At 39.9% G+C, this 18,938-nt stretch overlaps 1 protein-coding gene across 5 annotated transcripts in view; it reads left to right on the top strand.

Annotated features, from left to right (window-relative positions):
- The window catches only part of TIAM2 (TIAM Rac1 associated GEF 2), a 115,072-nt gene that overhangs the window by 50,705 nt on the left and 45,429 nt on the right, over positions 1 to 18,938 (top strand). For 4 of the 5 annotated variants that reach the window (XM_065630977.1, XM_065630974.1, XM_065630975.1 and 1 more), the window contains 8 exons: positions 1,198 to 1,383; positions 2,584 to 2,730; positions 6,836 to 6,898; positions 11,591 to 11,758; positions 14,436 to 14,541; positions 15,013 to 15,090; positions 16,005 to 16,097; positions 17,136 to 17,396. In XM_065630977.1, coding sequence (XP_065487049.1) covers positions 1,198 to 1,383; positions 2,584 to 2,730; positions 6,836 to 6,898; positions 11,591 to 11,758; positions 14,436 to 14,541; positions 15,013 to 15,090; positions 16,005 to 16,097; positions 17,136 to 17,396 — 1,102 coding nt within the window. The remainder of the gene's footprint in view (positions 1 to 1,197; positions 1,384 to 2,583; positions 2,731 to 6,835; positions 6,899 to 11,590; positions 11,759 to 14,435; positions 14,542 to 15,012; positions 15,091 to 16,004; positions 16,098 to 17,135; positions 17,397 to 18,938) is intronic. The other variant, XM_065630978.1, reaches the window with a different exon arrangement.

The following is an 18,938-nucleotide window of genomic DNA, read 5'->3' as shown; positions in this document are numbered from 1 at the left end:
GCATGTTCGAGAAAAAGTGATGAACTTTCTCCACAGCCCTAAACCACCTGTTGAGCAATCAACATGCAGTGATTGGAGCTGACATGGGAAGATCAGCTTTGTCAGGGGATTTTAACAATCTTCAGTACATGAACTTAGTGTACATTAACCTAATGGACATGCCTTTTCTACCTTTTCACATCTGAATGCACCTACTATATTAAACACAACTGCCTTATTATTTGTAGTATGTATTGGTATTAGTGTATATTGTACACTGTGGGGCAGATTTTAGCTGCAACTACTAATCTGGAAGTTGGGGAAAAAGCAAAAAAAAAAAAGTTGGGGAAAAGCAAAATTTGACTTTTGTGCAGTGGATAAGAATACATGTTTGTGTAGATGAGTGTGTATCTACACAAATACTTAAAATCTGTCACCTGAGTCTTGATTCAGAACTGTATTTGTCTAGTAAATATTTGGGTCTCTTCACTTTTCTAATTTTACACTGAAACTGGATGAAGCTGTCTGTTACATCTGCATGTACCAGTGTTAGATATGTTTAAAAATTGCATGAAGTGTATGTACACATTCTACTTTTGGTCCAATGATTTGTATTGGGCATATATAGCTAATTTTTGCAGTTTGCCTGAGCGTAAGCATGTCTTAACCTATTAGACAAAGAACAGTACATGCTTGTGTTGCCAGTATCATCTCTTGCTTACAGAGAGGCCATAGGATGACAGTAAAGAATGAGCAGGACTTATAAGTGTAGCTACTTCATTTTGTGTAGCACATTAGCATAGCAATGCAGCTTTGCTTTCAGCCAGCCAGCTATAGTTTAAAGCTCATAAAAGAAAGAAAATGAATCTCCAAAAAAGAGACATAAATTAAAAAAAAAAAAAAAAAAAAAGCTTTTGTGAACCACAGGGTTGTGTTTTTATATAACTGCTTTTGTGGCTGTCAAACTACCCAAAGCTCATGGTATGTTCATCTTGTCAGTATGCATTTAAGACCACCAGCTTTGCTTTATTTCAAGCCATCTTTTGCATTGATGTAACACAATATGACTGAATGTATTTTGGCAGGGAGTAACTAATCTAATCCATATACCACCAGATGAAAGTAATTTACCCTGGGTTTGTGGAAGAGCTCGTATTTTCAGAGCAACCCACAAAGACATTTTTCCCCTTTTAATTGTTCCTTTTTATATCTAAACAGATCCAGCAATGGGAACAGAACCTGGAAAAATTTAACATGGACCTTTTCCGAATGCGATGTTACCTAGCCAGTTTGCAAGGTGGGGAGCTCCCAAACCCGAAGAGCCTTTTGGCTGCCGCCAGTCGTCCTTCAAAATTGGCGCTAGGCCGGCTCGGCATTTTCTCAGTCTCATCCTTCCATGCACTGGTAAGTCCGAATGCGCTTTCCGTGGGTGCATTACACAAAGCCATCATTAGTATTGTACTTCGATGTGAAATTGTGCTGGGATAATACATGGCTGCACCTGCCAGCATTGCTCAGACAGCTATGTTCACTTCTCATCTTTTCTGTCTTGACCGCAAATAGATTTCTTCCACCGAGACAGACTTTGAAACCATGAAGATATGGCCATGAATTTTTTTGGACCCCAGGTCTCCAGAATTGGGTACTTCTGACCCATACCTAATAAAATAAACAAAACAACATACTCTTCAGCTGTAAATGTCTCATTGTGTTGAAATTTTGTCACTGTGATTTCACCCCCATTGAGTTCAGAGTTTATAGCGTACAGGAACTAAGTCACTTAGAGTGAAAAGAGCCCAACACTGAAATTTCCAAATGTGATTCAGGTTCCTCTGGGCTGAGCTGATCTTTTTTTGAAAGTTCCAGTTTACTGCATTTTTCAGAAACAATTTGATACTCTCCTGAAGAGGAAGTATTTTTAGGGTAGGCTAAAACTAGAGACAGTCCAAAATTATAAGTCACTTTTTAAGAGCTGTCGCCTGTGTTTGCAAAGAAGAATGAGGGACATCCTCAGCTGCTGTAAGCTGTTGACTTCAAGGGAAGTAGGGCAGTAGGATGTTTGCCTCTGCTCTTTGCCCTTGGCAGGGCTGTGAGGCTGATCTTGGCAGAGAGAGGTGGACCACATTTGCTGCATGAGAAGTCAGTCTGAATAGTAGTCCTGAAAGTCCCGTCAAGGAGTGTGTTTCTGTCTGCCACTGGTTTTATCTATGTGGTTTGTGTTGTTGCTTGTTAATAACTCAATGTTACAGCACGTTTATCTCCTATGTTTGGCAATTTTGAGAGTCTTTCTTCCTCTAGCAATTTCATATCTGAGTGATAGGTTATCGTGCTTCTTCAGACCCTTTTCATTAACTCCTTTTGTTGTACAGAGCAATATTTTCTCAGTTCCTGCCTTCCTACGACCTTCTAATTTTACACTATCACACCATTGGAATACCAAAGCAAGCATCACCACTGAAAGTTTAAAACACTGTCCTTGCACCTTGTCATATTACATTGAGGTGAACTGAAGTAACTCTTATTTAATGCCTCAGGTTGAAATAACTGTCAATGTTTTGCTCTTATGAAAGTCATACAGGAAGGCCTGTCTCTGTGTTTAAATAGATCTGCTCCAGGGATGAAGCTGCTCTCAGGAAACGTACCTTGTCTCTGTCACAAAGAGTCCGAAATAAGAAGGGTTTATTTTCTTCACTAAAAGGACTGGACACATTGGCAAGAAAAGGAAAAGAAAAGCGACCGTCCATAACTCAGGTAGATCATTTTGCTGGTGATAACGCAGGATGGCTTGTTTCTGCTGGGGTCCATCCTGCGAGGTGCTGTTGGTACATGGAGTAGGAGATGTCTTTCCATGAATTTCAGTAGACATGGCAGACAGGCAAAAGGAGCATCACTTTTGAAGAGTATATAACTAATTTTGGGTTTCTTCTGATAAATGATTGGTGAATGAGAGTTTTTGACCCAGCAGGTTAGTTTTTATCAGCATCATGAGACCATCAGGTTTGAATTTGTAACAAAACTTGTCTTCTGGCATATTGCAAATTCCAGGTAGGGTTTCTTTGGAGTCAGGCTATATGTGCAGTCCTTAACACAGTGTTGTGCTGGCTTATGACTGAGGCTCTGAAGTACTATTGCAATTTAGTATAGATTAATACAGATAAGGCTCCAAGGGAAAAAGAGGAGGGATTGCTGCGAAGGCAGCTGTTTTTGGCATGGCCTCCCAAAGCAACGTGCCGGGCTTGGAAGGACATCTTAGCCAACAGGAGAATCACAGAACGTTAGGGATTGGAAGGGACCTCGAAAGATCATCTAGTCCAATCCCCCTCCTGGAGCAGGAACACCTAGATGAGGTTACACAGGAAGGCGTCCAGGCGGGTTTTGAACATCTCCAGAGAAGGAGACTCCACAACCTCCCTGGGCAGCCTGTTCCAGTGTTCTGTCACCCACACTGTGAAGAAATTTCTTCTCATATTTAAGTGGAACCTCCTGTGTTCCAGTTTGTATCCATTGCCCCTTGTCCTGTCATCGATTGTCACCGAGCAGATGCCTGGCTCCATCCTCGTGACACTCACCCTTTACATATTTATAAACATTAATGAGGTCACCCCTCAGTCTCCTCTTCTCCAAGCTAGAGAGACCCAGCTCCCTCGGCCTTTCCTCATAAGGAAGATGCTCCACTCTGTGTCACGGAGGTGGCCAGCTGTAGGTGTAGACGCCTGACTAATAAAGCCATGCCAGTTTTCACCAGCTGAAAGCTTGGTACAGGTTTGGTGTGCTGGGGCCGGCTGGCCCTGGGGAGGGGGGCTGTTCCCCTACATGCCCCACTGAAGGGCTGTGTTCCTGCTCATGAAGCTACAGCATCTCACAAGGTCATTTTCTCTCTGTGAAACTAATGGCCCATCCACTCATTTAGTGTAAACCCTACACTTCAGAAGTCTGTATTTTCTCAGTAAAAACACAAGTAAATGTGAAAATAAAGTTCGCTGTCTCCTCCCTGCCAAAAAGGTAAATAGCAGCGGAGACATTTCACTGATGGTGAGGCAGAAGGTGTAGAGGTGCACCCATACTCAGAACATTACTATTTTCACTAGCTTCTGCCATGTCTGCTCTTTCTCCTGCAAAACAGTATTTTTGTGCATTATTCATTAGGTGACTTTGTTCCTGCTGTTCCCTGCCCCTTGTATTTGATTGCATTAGTCAAAAATCTATGACCAGCACTCGAAAATCAGCTGTTCTTGCATGTCTGGTGATCTGCATGTGGAATATTTAAACAAGCCTATCTGTCCACATAATGTGATAGTCCCAGAGCTGATGCAACAGATTTAACATTGCAAAATAACACGTCGGGATTTTCTGGTCTAGTGGTTTGTATTTTTAATAGGTAAATATTTATGTATGTGTTACACTGGGATGAAGCTTCTTGAGGTGACTGTTACACATCTTAGCATATCGATCCGGATGTGTTTACATGGTGAAATTGAATAAGTATAAAACTCAAGTCTGTCTTATGAAAGAGGAAACCAAAGGAGACATTTTCTCCAGGTCGCCCTTTTCACATAATTTCTCCTGTGTTCCCCAGCAGTTGAGGCTGAGAGTTCTGCACCTTGATTTCTTTATTAGTAAGAGGCCTGAGGTAAGGGATGTTATGCCCCTTAGCTCTGTTCCCAGCAGAGCTGATACCTCGCTATATCTTAACTGGGTAATATGTCCTCCCATAGGTTTTATAGCCCGTGAAAGGGATTCTGTGTAGCTCAGGGACGGGGAATCTAATTTCCATAGCAAGGAGAGGAGGTTCCTGCTGCCCTCCCAGTGCTTTTCTAAGCTTCAAGGAGGGAGCCCTGGCACAGCCAGAGGTGCCCCTTGTGCATCCTCACCCTCTTTATTCCAAACCTTGCAACATCTGGCCCAAGAATGGGTTCGTTTTCATCCACGAGCTGAGGTTCTTGTATTTATTTGATTTTTTAATTAGTATTTATTTATTTAATATTAAACATCCTACAATAAAATTAAGTGTAAATGCTGGGTGTTGCATATGAATAACACCAGGCTATGACTCATACCCATAAAGTGAGGAATTTTTAAGGGCATGGTTTTAAAACTGACCCATGAACCTGGAAGGTGATTGAAAAGGGAGCCACGTCCTTGCTCAGACTTCCGTGTATGCACATAGTTGTATACAGTATATCAGAATTGGAATAGGCCTTTCTTGTCGTCTATTTCAGCCCAGTGGGAAACTGAGTTAAGCAGAGAAGTGGAGCTCACTTTTCTGCTCATTGTTCTCCAATGTCTGTGTCAAACAATAGGTTAAAAATGTCTTGCTTTCTTGGATTTAGAGTTCATTTGGCTGAAGCTGGTATGTTTTAATCTTCTGTACCCTAGCCTCAAAATTAGATGGTATATTCTTGAACATTGTTGTGTCAGAGAGGTTTTCGATGTTATCTTAAGTTCAATTTTATGGCATTAATAAAAAAAAGGTTCTGAGTTTCTATGCTGGGAGGTTTTTGTAAACATCAATGAAGTGGCTCAGTCTTTACAAATCAGTTAATAAAATGCACTGTAGCAGATGGGGGATGTCTAGGCTCACATTATCCTCAGTTTCTTAAATGCTTATCTGCTTTCTTGTGTCTAAATGATGAACTGTTTTGAGAAATCATGAACAATAAAATACTTTGATTACATCTGTGGGTGAGACAAGGAAAAGGAAGTTCAGAAGTGGTGCCCTTTATTTGCATTGGCAGGAACTGGATTTTGTATGAAATTTTAAGAGTTTATTGTTGTTTTGGGTTATCCGAAAGGCTTGTGCTAGTTAAAAAACAAAACAAAAAACCAAAAAAACCCCACAAACCAAAACCAAACCAACAAACAACCTAAGCAAAAAAAAGCTCGGATCTAAGTTTGATATTGTCCTGATTTCTTGACTGTAGAAAGAGTTTAAAAATTGCTATTTATATTTGCACTTAGGGACAGTAATGTTATCATCTGCAAATCTCAACATCATATATAAACTGTATATCTGTATATATATCTGTATATATATATCTGTATATATAAAATTATATATATGTATATTATATATGTATATGTATGTTTTATATATATGTGTGTGTATATATATCTGTATATATAAACTAAAATATCTGACTGAATCCGTAGCCATTTATTGGATTTTTTAAAATTTCATTAACAAGACAAACACCTTTGTGAGATACTAATAGTTAAGCTTTCAAAACAAATTGGAAATGTAAGTATCGGTTTCTACTTTCTTCACTTTCCAAGGCGGACACAGTAGTCAACTAGTTTCATTACTTAATGTTGCGGATTTTGGGTCAAGTGTGCCTTTAAAGCTAAGCTAAAAGTGTCTATTGATAGTGTCAAGCTAACTGCTCAGTTAAAAGAGATGAAAAACAGTAGGATAAGAAGTTTTACAAAACAGCAACAAAGATTTGAAATAGCTCCTTTAAATCATTATGAGATTTGTAGCTGTACTTAGCATTACCCCAAAGGGTGAAACCTTGAGCATAGTGCATTATTTGAAGGTAAATTACTTTAAAATTATTGTTAAACAGCACACAGGAAAAAATGAATGCTTTTATACACATTTGAATGTGAGTGTACATGTAGCCTGAAAGAGAAAACTCGCCTAAATTTTTTTATAGAGGGAGATTTTTATTTCTTTAATACTACTACTAGTCAGAATAAAGTAATAATAAGTACAAAAAGATCCCTGGGATTTAGCAGGTTGATATGTCTTTATTCATTTACTTTTAATTTTTTTTTCCGAATAATTTACCTGACACAAGTAAGAAATAAAGAGTTTTATTTGTGTAACCTATTCATTTATCTGTAATATGTTTAATAGATTTTTGATTCAGCTGGAGGTCATGGATTTGCTGGTGTCCAGAATTCAGCCAACTCTGCTGAGGTAAGATATGCCTGTCCTCATTCTGCACCATCGTGTTTTTAAATTCCTGGATATATTTCACTTCATGTATGATGAGACTGGTTCAGAAACCCCACAGAGGTTCATAAAATGGAGTTAGTGTTAGATGGCAGGATTATAATTCTGCTAATAAAACCACTTTAATGAAAGTTTCTAAACATGCATGGTAGCATTTTGAAAACAAAAACTAAGAAGAATTTAAAAAAAAAATCCCTAGAAACTTCTTCACAACACTAATCCTTACAGTATATACACTGTCTGAAACAGATTTGGTACCAAGCTTGTTTGAAAACATGCTTCATAGTATGGCAAAACCCAAGGTGTTTTTTTCTGCTTTGCCTACTTCAACAGAACCTGCATGTTTTAGGTATAAAGGCAAATAAAGTCTAATTAAAGTCAGTGGAGCATAGCAGCAGAGAAGTGTGAGTTAATATATAGCTGGAGATTGCCCAAGGAAGAGGAAGCGGCATCCCGTCCACAGCGTCACTCAGTAAATAGCTCTGGCTGATGTTCTCCTGTGCCCAGGAGGAGGAGGGCGGCCGCTGGTTCCTGCCTGGCATGAGTCACCATCCCTCTCAGCTCCCCCAGCCTCCCTGGGGATAAAGTCACTGTCTGGAAGCAAAGCAGGATGCTCACATACATGTAGGACCACTGAGCGTTCCCGATGTATTGTGTGGCTTACACAGACAGAACCCTTCAACCTCGGTAGGCTTGTGCATGCTCCAAATAAAAAATCCAAATTAAGTCTTAGGCATGGGGTTTCTGGACTTTGTTTTCAGTATGGTATAGCTGGATTTCTTTAATGGCAACATGTGCCAGACTCAAAGGGGTATTTTATCTTTCCGTCTACTCCCTGTCCCTTTTCCTTCTTTGTTCCCTGAACCAGATATTCCCTTGTTACAGTTTAAAATGTGGGAGACGACTTTAAAAAAATCACTGCTGTTCCCTCTCAGCTGAGTTTGTGTACCAGGTATCAGACAAAAAGTGAAAATCTGCATATAAAATGAAATATTGCTTTTGAAAATTATTAACTATAACGAAGAGCTGTAATGAATCTCATGAGGAAGTTTTGGACAAAGTTCATGATTTCTGATAGGTTTTTATGTTTCATTTTTGTATCATTATCTGCTACATGGTTTATTTTCTTATCAAATACATTCATTTAATGGCTAGGTAAGAAAGAAATATATAACTATGGAGAAGTAATATCACTGAGATAGGCATCTCCCACTGACACCAGCTAATCCTATAATGCCGTTGTGCCTCCTGAAAGTATCTTCACATTTTATCTGTTCTTTGAAGAAGTATATTAAAACACCCAAATTCCCTTGGTCACTTGACCACTTGCTTGTTAAATCCTGAGGTGGGAAAGTATTTAAACCAAATCACCCCTCTTATTTCAAAATAAATTGTAATTTGTTCCTGTCTGGTCCTGTTAAAACATAGAAAGGTTTAGTCCCTCCTAAACCTGAGAAGAGACAAAATCTCTCGGGTGCAGCCCCTGAAGGATTCTCCAGAAGGGCTGTGACACCAATCCCTCAGTTTAGTGCTGACCCCCGTCATGGCTGGGAGGTCGATGGTGCTGCCTCATGCAATGGGGTCTGCTGTGGGTCTCCTATCCTCTGGCCTAACAAGAGTGTTTGCTCTTCCTGAACCCTTTTGAGGGGACAGAGAAAGGTTTTGAAGGTGTCGGCAAGCAGGCGGAATGAAGTCCTCTCCCTTTGGTGCTGTGTCAGGAAAGAGACAAGGTCTGGTTTCTTGACCCAACTCTCACAGCAGGGTTTATGTGTTCTCCATACCTGCTGGATAGAAGCAGCATGCTCCAAATTCAGGCAGGGGCTCACAGCCCTGCTCCCCAGGAAGAGGATACGCTGTGGGGGCAATGTTGCAGCACATTTTGGGCCAGGCTTTTACAAAGTTTAGCAGGGTTGTGTTTCAAGACTGAAAAAACCCACCCCAATTTAGACGCTAAAGCAGAGCTCTGGAGATCAAGCTTGTCTCTAGAAAAACGTTATTATTATTATCTCAACCTTATTTCTAAAGCTTTTTTTAAAATGGGAATTACATATAGTGTGGGCATTTTTAAGATCCTGACATTTTGATGAATCATACAACAACTCAGAAATGATTCATCATAACTCTGAAAACCGTTACTTTGGCATCAGCCCAGTTTCATTGGCTGTTTTCAAATGAAAAACAAAAACAGCATCAAAACTTTTTATAAAATGCTACCTGAGGAGTGAGGCGAATGACAAATAGTGAAGTCTGCCAGAGACGCTGTTTTTTCCCTGAAAAGGGTGATAAAAACAGGCAAATAGCAGGGGGAAATTATGAAGTAACCTATTGGTCCTGCAGCAGCCCTGTGGCACAACGTGTGACAGTCTGCAAATCCTGGCACCTATTTCTGGAAAATTGGATGGGTTGTTATAACTTTATGTGGCAATGAATGAATGAACTATTGTGGAATTAGTCACTGCAGGCATAACAGGGGGAAAAAAAATCTCTTTTCATGTCAGATTTTCTGAGATGGAAAATGTGGGTGAAGCAACAGTACCTTGACTGCAGTTAAGGAACATAGTCATGTTTAATAACAGAGGCAAGTTCACCTCAAGGCATCTGCTTGAGCACCAGTGTACGTGGCAAGGAAAGGAAAGCATCTTACATAGGCTGCAGAACTTCCTGTCCTGTCTTAAAAGTTTCTGGAAGAAGGTGGCCTTAAACTTATTTCTCATCACCTTCATTCTCTGTTTTGAGTTGGTTTTGTTTTAATCTCTGGCAGTAGTCAGATTTATTTCTGTTGGACAGATTTGAAGAACTACTGTTGCCATGCAATAAACCACTGTGATAGTTACAAACCTCAGAGCTACGGGGAGCATCTCCCTGGCTGAGGCAACGTAGCTTTGGTTTTCCCTGGAGGAAACCACTGGAGAATTCAGTCTGACTTGTTCCTGCTCAACTCTCACAGCCTGCCTGCCTTGCTTTTTTTCCTTTCTGTTATTCACACTGTGGAAGGAGGTCAGCATTTGTTTCCAGGCACTTGTTTTAGTGCTTTCTGAGAGGACCATGTTTCTATGGGAAAAAACAGCACCACCAATGTTATGAGTGCTCTGGAACCACAGCCACTGAGGTGAAACTTCACCTGGTGTAGATTTCATCGCTCCATTAATTGCAGTAGCATAACAGGATTCCCGTTATGTATAGTAGTTGCTGGATTTTAGTAAGGACCTGTGTTAATAGAAATTTCATTTTCAACTTGTTTAAAGGGACAGTTGAGCAAGAGATATAAGATTCATAAATGCCATTGGTTCATTAATATTATTCTGCCAAAACCAGCATTACTCTGGCTTCAAATTATTACTGTGCCATAATCTGAGTTGGCTGCAACCTGACTTTCTGCATTGTTTGGTAATCACCTGAATGGGATTGCTTACTACATCATTTTCATAACCACGGTTGTTATTTGGAAAAAACAAAATAATATTGGTCTCTCTGTTGCTACTGATAGGTTGTTGTCAATAACGTTGCTGCCTGCAGCAAGGGAGGCAGTCCCTGTGCAGTGATTTCACTGCAGCTTTTAATTGCAGTGTACTCCTGGGCTTGTGTCCTTGCAGAGCAAGGGGGAAGAATTGCATAATCAAGGGGCTTTATGGAGGCAAAACCCCCACCCAACCTAAACAAACAAACAAACAAAAATACGAAGAAAAAGCATTAAGGAGGTAGACACTCCTGAGGACAGCTCAGGATATCTGAAGTCTTGGGTGGCAGTTCTACCACTTCAGAGGGTGGTTGTCCCTTTCCATTGACTGTAATGGCAATTGAGGTACCCTTTCTGCATAAATGTAAATGCCTTGATGTGTGTATTTAAGTGATGTGGTGAATAGGCAGATCCAAACAAATAGGTTAAACTCCAAATTCAGAACTCAGTGGCTTTTTCTTCTCCTTGTGTGGCTTCCTTTGAAATGTGTAGCTTAAAGTGCAGTACAGGAGAAAGTTTGAAAATGAAGAGTGAGAAAATGACAGGGAATTTATTCAGGGTGGATGCTATTTATCAAGCAGGGTGGCTTTGGAGCAAGGGGGAATGTGAAGCAAATTGATAAACAGGCAAAACCTTGTGCTACCTATGAAACAATATGTTCCTAAACTGTAAATAAAATAGAATAGGAACTCTTTATTCCTGCTTGAGTCCTTTATTATGGCACGCCTTGCTCCACAGTGCTCTCTGCTGGAAGTTTACTGTATTATAATTTTCTGTCAAAATTACAGTAATTCCATTGTTTTGGGGTTTGTTTTGTGGTGGGGTTTTTGTTTGTTTTTGTGTGGTTTTTTTTTTCATTTAATTAGGTAAAATTGTATTAGTTGGTTCTTCTTAAGAATTTATTCCCACTGTGATACATCAGGTAGCTACATATTTTCACTTTGAGTTAATTCAGCAATTAATATGAAATAAAGGCATAAAAGCCTGTGATGGAAATGCAGAAGTGCAATCCATTCTCAAGACAATCAAGTCTTCAGTAGTGAAAGAGAGCAGGTAACAGAACTTTGTCCCTGTCTTGTCATGGGGAAATACACAGTACCATGTCTAAATACAGATTCATAGCAAACTGCCAATGTAATTGTACTTTTGTGGGTTTTTGAAATATCCACATATGTTGCATGTTTCTTCCTTGTTTCCAGCAGCAAGTCGATGACTTTTTGAATGTCTACTGCTCAGTGCCAGAGAGCATCCAGAAGGAGAGTGCTTGGGAAACACAAACATACGTTCACTTCGGTGATGGCCAAGGAGTGGCACTGACCCTCAAGCCAGAGCACAGAGTGGAAGATGTTTTGTCTTTGGCATGCAAGGTACTCATTTTTTTTGTGTGTACAATTTCACCTTATTAATAGCTGTGGGCTTGAGAAGAAAGGTAATATATCAGTAGATGCCGAAATACTGGGAGCGTAATACCAGCATTTCTCTGCCACTGTATTAAGGCACATTGCTCTATTTCCTTTAGTTGTGTTATTTATGTGCTGTAGCCAAGGTAGCAGGTTGTGGAAAGGTTTTCAAGCAGCACTGCTTGAGACAGCACACAGTGAATACTTAAAGAGTGGTGATCATTTTCCAGGTAGTCAGCCCCTGAGAAATCTCAGCAAGTGTCCACTCTATGTTGTCATTGCAGTGAACCCAGCTGTTAGGTGCAAATTAATCACAAAGTTGTAGCGGGGATTGGTTGAGTTAATACCAGGAGATTAAGGCATTTAAGACTACTGTGGCAAAGGCTATCATATATGTTTTCTTCTTAAAGGACTCTTTTAAGGTTTTAATTAAGTACCACCCCTACTTGTGAATTTCAGAGAGTGCGTTCCCTTCTGAAAGTCAGTGCCAGCAATTTGAGAGGGAATGCTATAGATCTTGGAGCAGAAAACTTGAGGCATAGGTTGAAGGTAAAGTAGAAATACCAATTTTAACTACAGACGAAAGACCAGCACCTCTAGAACATTGCCACGTACCAAGCACCTTTGCCTCCACATGCCAGTCAGTGCTTGAATTTAGCTCTAACTTCATGATTCAAGTTACTTAAATTGTGCAAACAAACTTTTTCTGAAAACAAACTTTTTACTCCCAAGATCTGTTTTTTTGACAACTGGTTAATATAGTTTACTTACTTCACAACTGAAAGGGAAAACAAGGAAAAAAAGGAGTCCTGCTCTGCAGAAAATCCAACTGTAGCTTTTGGATTAGGTTAGTGTGAACTTTCAGGTGAGCTCATTCAACTGGCTTGAAGTTAATTAATTTGGAGACTTCTAATGGAGGGAAGGACCCAATTTAATGGCTCTTTGCACCTGGTAATATCATAAACAAACAAAAAAAAAGGCAAGTTTTTAAAAATCCAGGGTGAACTGCAGTTTTTAAATCAAAATAAGCACATTGATTTAGCCAAGTCACAATGCATCTCCATGGCATCACTGAGAAGAAATTAACTTCTTGCTGCTTTTGCTGGTGAAGACTGAATCCTGGAGAAACATTTTAACGGCTGGCACAACTTTTTAAAAATTCACTGTACCTGATCAGGCTAAAGGGATTCTCTGGGACATTATTTGACCACCAGATGGCACCGTAGAGCTGAAAGATTTGGAAATAGTCGCAGTGATGTGCAAAACTCCTGAAAGAGGAAATAAATTTTATAAACGTAAAATTATGTTGAAAAGGAAATTCCTTACCTCTCTTACTCTGTCATTCAAAAATATTTGTAAATGTAAAGCTGACTTAATTTTCATTGTCTGTGTCTCATGAAAATTTAGTTTTAAATTATCTGATTTTTTTTCTTAAACATTTTTCTGTTTTATTGTTTTCTTTCTATTCCGTGTGTAAAGCTTTTCATAAGCATTCTCTAATGCTGAATACTTTCTGCTCATCTATCCTGGTTCTTTTCCTTCTTACATTTTCATTCTGCTCTGGTGAGTGTAAGGAATCTTTCTTCTTAACAGAACATGTTTGAATGTTATGTGTATAAGGATAAAGTTCAAAGAGATTGTTGTTTTTTTCCCTTCATTCATGCCTTATGGGGTTTATACTTTTCTTATTTCTGTTTTCCACTCTGAGGCTTTTGGATAGCATGTATAGAAAAAAATGCGTATTGAATGCAGTTTTTCAGGATATAGAACACATGCAACTCGTAAACTGTTACACATAGTAAAACACTAAGGTAATTACTAGTTACTCAGGAGATTCAGATTTTGTAAGCTGCAGAGATGCGTTAAAGAGGTTAAAGAACCCTCAGGGCTGCAGTCATTCCACCTCTTTCAGAAATGTTGCTTCCTCCTGTTTTTTAAATGTTGCTCTATTAATATGCTAAAACGAAGTGTTTTGCACAGTGATCTCACCAGCATCCTGATTTTCAGAGAGACTCCCATCAGGGGCTTGACACTTTCAAGCTAATATCCTTTGGGAATATTCCTATTTCACTTTGACTTCCTGTTGAGACAGGATTTTTGCTTCGACCTCATGTGGTGAAAAAAAATAGGTGAAACTCTCTGATCATAGATGAAACCCAGCAATAAAAATAAAATGCAATAAAAGCAAGCCCTTAGGGAACCTGTTTCCCATCCCATCCCTTCTCATAATAGCCCATACATGAATATACATTTCCTACATCAGAAGAAAAAATTGCTGAGCAGAACTGAGCCATTAAAAGTAGTCACAGAAAAAGATGGTTGTGAGCCTAAGTTCAAAAGGACAGAAAACAGTTGTGATATCTTTGGAAACATACAACGGTGCTCAGTTAATCTAATAGCAAGCCATAGTGTTTATGAAAGGATTTGGAAGGATTGTAAGAGAAAGTGGAAATTGCACTGGAACCTTATCTTCTAAGCAATGCAGCCATTTTTCTTTATGCCACAAAAATAGTTACAGAATTACTTGTTGAGGATTGCGTTTGCATGACTTCTAAAGAGCTTTTTCTGCGTGTGTTGCTTCTTTATCTTCTGGGATTCTGGAAATAAATAACAGATTCCATACCCCATTCTCTTTATTCCTTAGATGAAGCAGCTGGAGCCAAGACACTATGGCCTACAACTCAGAAGACTGGTTGATGAAAATACTGAGTATTGTGCTCCTGAACCATACGAATACATAGTAGACCAGGAAAGTGTGACTCCTTTTAGATGAAGCTCAATTATATCTGTACCTACAGTTGAATTATCACCTATGAATATGCGTGATTTAGATCTAAAATAAGGTTTTAAAGCTGTTCCTGGATTGCATTCTGCCATCCTAGTTCACACATTCCATGCCTATGCAGACATTTGGGTGGCTAGGCCCTGCAAACACTCTCTTTAAAAACTCTTTGAAGATTTAAGTGGGGCTTCTGATAGAAAAGTGAAGTGTCAGTCTCTACTTCAGGATGGGCTTTCTATCTTTAGCTCACTTTGCATTTAATCCCACTGATACCAATGACGCTTGTACAGTAACACAGTTCTCTATCTAAAGACAAGAAGTTTTGACTCCTTATTGATTCAAAGAATATTGAGCTTATTTCTCATGCTGTACCTTTGGGTTTTGATGCTTACGATTTCAGGATTTTATGTCTTCTGTTATTGCTTTTTTTTCCAACAGGTGTATGATGAAATAGAAATTTGTCCATTAAATGTTTATAACGTTCATCTTACGAAGACTGAAAACATAAGTGATTTTGGTAAGCTCTCAGGAATTTTTATTCTTCTCATTGCTTACTTTCTTTTTTCAGGACTTTTCTGTCTCTGAGAGCAGGTAGAACCGTCTTTGATAGCTCAAAAGTCTGAGTCTGCAAAGGACTTGAGGCATTATAACAAAGAACCAAACTGGTTGTTTTACACTGGAAAGTGCATTTTTTATGTTTGAGAAGCGTGCACTTTCTAATTCTGCTGCGCTGGCCAAGTAATTAAAGCATGAAATCGTCAGAAGACGAATGTCCTTTGCCAGGATTAATACAGTCAGTCTTAGGCCATGGTCAAGGTCTGCCCTTTTCTTTTTTGGTAGTGGGATCCTCTATTGGCACAGTATCAAGAGTATGTCCTTTGGTACAAATTCTGACAGGCTTTTTCATCTATGGAAGGTGGTTATGCCTAGGTATAATTAAACATATTGCAAAGATACTTTCGTAAGGCAACTCTATGCTGTTCTTCAGCTGCAGTCTGTTGGTATATATTATTCCTTCCTGGCTGTCTCACTCACTGGTCTAAATGGATTTGCTGCTTTATAGTTTGAGTTTCCAGTTTTTGGAACTGTTTAAGACAGCTCTGTGTCCGATGGACACGCTGCAGGACTCTTACTGTAATGATGAGCTGTGTTACTGAAATGTCATATGGGGCTGAGGTAGAACACATTTTTTTGAAATGTAATTTGTTTTTTCTACAGCACAGCATGGCATTTCCTGGAAGTTGAAAAGTCCTGTTAACTTTAATAGGGCTTACAATGACTGAGAAACAATGTGATAATTTCTCTGTGCTCCGTGGGTGTGTTCTCACAAGAAGTATCCTCCCTCTGGTTGTGTAAAGTCTACTAAATACAAAAAATGAAACGGAAATGTTTCCAAGAAAGTTTATTTGATTTAAACCTCTTTTACTTCAGGCTTTGCTGTCACAGCACAAGTTGATGAAAATCAGCATCTCACTCGTGTATTCGTAAGTGATGTTCTCCCTGACGGACTGGCATACAAGGAAGGTATTTAATCATATTTATGTTTAATACTGTACTTCATTAGCTTTTTAAAGTCCTGAAACATGAAGGAGCCTTAGTACTGCTGTCTAAAATGGTTCTTGGCTTTTACTATTTATAGTTTTCTTTCCTGAAGACAGTGGAAAGTAAGTGATATTAGAAGAGATAATGTACACAGAGTAAGGGAATTATCCTTTCAGTATAAGGGGCGAAGTTCTTGTTCACCCTCGGAGAAAAAGTCTGTGTTCAGCCATCCAACCAAGTGCTTTTGCACAGAGGACCAGGCTGGAGCGAGAGTTCGTCTCGCACTGGGGAACCTCACAGGCTTGGTCAGTCTCCAAGACCCATCACTTCCACTTTTCCTGGCAATAAAAATTAGCCTCCCTTCCCAAAATAGCCTTCTGCATACATTTCTGTGAGTGCCTTCTCTGCTGCACTGCTCAGAAACCATGCTTCTCTTCGTCGGCACAGCAAGACCATGTGACTTCTGCTCTCTGAAAAATGGGGACAAACCCAGAAAAATGGAGACTGAGACTTTCATTTGCTACCTGAGGGTAATGACCACTTGGTTATTGCTGACTTGAAAGGCAGCGATTGCCGCCGTTTAGATGTATACAAAAGTTCGATAAAGACTCCATCCACTGCTGTTCCAGTTTTGCATGAATGATTTGATCTGCATGGCTAGTGCCTTGTTCTTCCCTAATAATGCAGTATATGTTATGGTGCCGTACATTGCTGGTATCCAAGTCATGAGAGGTGCCTCTGTTCTTATCTTCCTGAAAGTTGTGCTGCCCTCACACCCACCAAATCGTATAGCATCTTTAGAGACAAACAACTCAATTGCTCTGCTATGTGTAACACCTATCAAAGCATGAGGTCAATCTGTATAATTATAGCAGAAATAAAACTCCTATTGATTCTAATGGACTTGTGGTAGGATTAGGCTATTTGAATTAAAACCACAAAAATAAAAGATGAATCAGCATTTAGTTAGTTAATTATTTTATTTTTTTTAATTTCTTCTTTCTTTTCACATGCTCCCAGGACTCCGAGTAGGCAATGAAATCCTGAGCATAAATGGAGAGGCTGTGTCTGATCTTGACCTCAGGCAGATGGAGTTACTGTTTTTGGAGAGAAGTGTAATGCTCACTCTGAGAATGAACCATTATGGGACCCAGCAACCCTTATGTGTGTCCTGGTCAGATGGCGACATTTCCAGGGACCCAAAGAATTTGTTACCCCCTCCAAATCAATCACAGCTCCTGGAAGAGTTTCTAGATAACTTCAAAAAGAAAACAGCAAATGGTAAGAGGTTGACAATAATTCCATTACTTTCACCTCACTTCCAGTATCGCTGGTTTTTAAAACTCAGTTATGTTTTAAATTCTGTGATTGCTTCAGTGAGAAACCCAAGTACAAATTGTTCAAGTGCTGTTTATGCTCCATATCTGTCTGTTATTTTAGTATTGCATGGAAAGCAGGAATGGAACAGAATATGATCATTTCTTCAGGGAAATCATATTCTTTTAATCTGATTGGCCACACCATCAAGTATTATCAAGCGCTCTCTTAACTGTTCTGTGTCGTCTTGGGTACCTCCAATACATCTGTTTCCCAGGCACTGGTGGCTGAAATAATGTGATGGCTTTCAGAGGCAGAAGTATTGTTCTGTATTTACCACGCTTTATATATGGTGAAGTACCACATATGTGAAGGGTACCTTAAATATAATAATCATCATCACCTCAGAAAGGAGTCATTTAGCTCTGCTCCCACCCAATGATATTGTTGTGTTCCTGTTGGATACAGCTGCTCACTGTGTAGAAGAAAGCCCATGAAAGCAGCTTGCTTAGGGATTATTTTGCTACTACCTGCTCATATTTCTTACTCAGTGTAGTACCACTGTATTAAGCATCAAATGGAGGACATATCCTCATAGTGCAGCGTTGGGGTGAGATCCTGATGGATTTCCATGTGAGGAGCACCAGGTAAGGAAGGTGCCAAAAACCTCCGTGATAGGGACTGCTCCTGGCTGACACTGCAGTCCCCCCAGCACCAAGGAAGGTGCCAGTGCTCACTGCTGGGTTGCCTTTCCAGCTGGAAATATGAGGTGGCACATAGAGGGGCACAGCCATGCTGGGTGGTGGAGAGCCGTGGTTGCCCTTCCCTTCCTTCAGCTCATCTTACTTCATGTGAGAAATAGATCTTGTGATACCAGAATACTTGTAAACGCCTGTCTGAAAGTATGTGGTGATTTGCTCCCCTTCCTTCGCACGCCTTGACTATTTTTCAAACAAGGCTGAGGGAGCTGGGTCTCTTTAGTTTGGAGGAGACTGAGGGGTGACCTCATTAATGTTTATAAATATGTAAAGGGTGAGTGTTACAAGGATGGAGCCAGGCTCCTCTCGGTGACAACCAACAGTAAGACAAGGGGTAGTGGGTGCAAACTGGAACACAGGAGGTTCCACTTAAATATGAGAAGAAACTTCTTCTCAGTGAGGGTGACGGAACACTGGAACAGGCTGCCCAGGGAGATTGTGGAGTCTCCTTCTCTGGAGACATTCAAAACCTGCCTGGACACCTTCCTGTGTAGCCTCATCTAGGTGCTCCTGCTCCAGCAGGGGGATTGGACTAGATGATCTTTTGAGGTCCCTTCCAATCCCTAACATTCTGTGATTCTGTGAAGATAGAAGCAAATTTAACTCTAGTTTCTTGAGTGTAAAAGGTGCAGTTTCCTCCCTGCACCTCTGGGGGATGCTGGTAAAATTCTGCAGGAAAGCTAGCCGGAGTGCACTGCTGTGCGAGGAGAGTGGCAAGAGGTACAAAAAGGGATCGCTGATTTTTGTA

This window comes from Caloenas nicobarica, chromosome 3 (genome assembly GCF_036013445.1).
Source record: "Caloenas nicobarica isolate bCalNic1 chromosome 3, bCalNic1.hap1, whole genome shotgun sequence".
In the NCBI taxonomy this organism is placed as follows: Eukaryota; Metazoa; Chordata; class Aves; order Columbiformes; family Columbidae; genus Caloenas; species Caloenas nicobarica.
The sequence above is the reverse complement of the archived record's forward strand: the minus strand, read 5'-3'. Positions and strand labels throughout refer to the sequence as shown.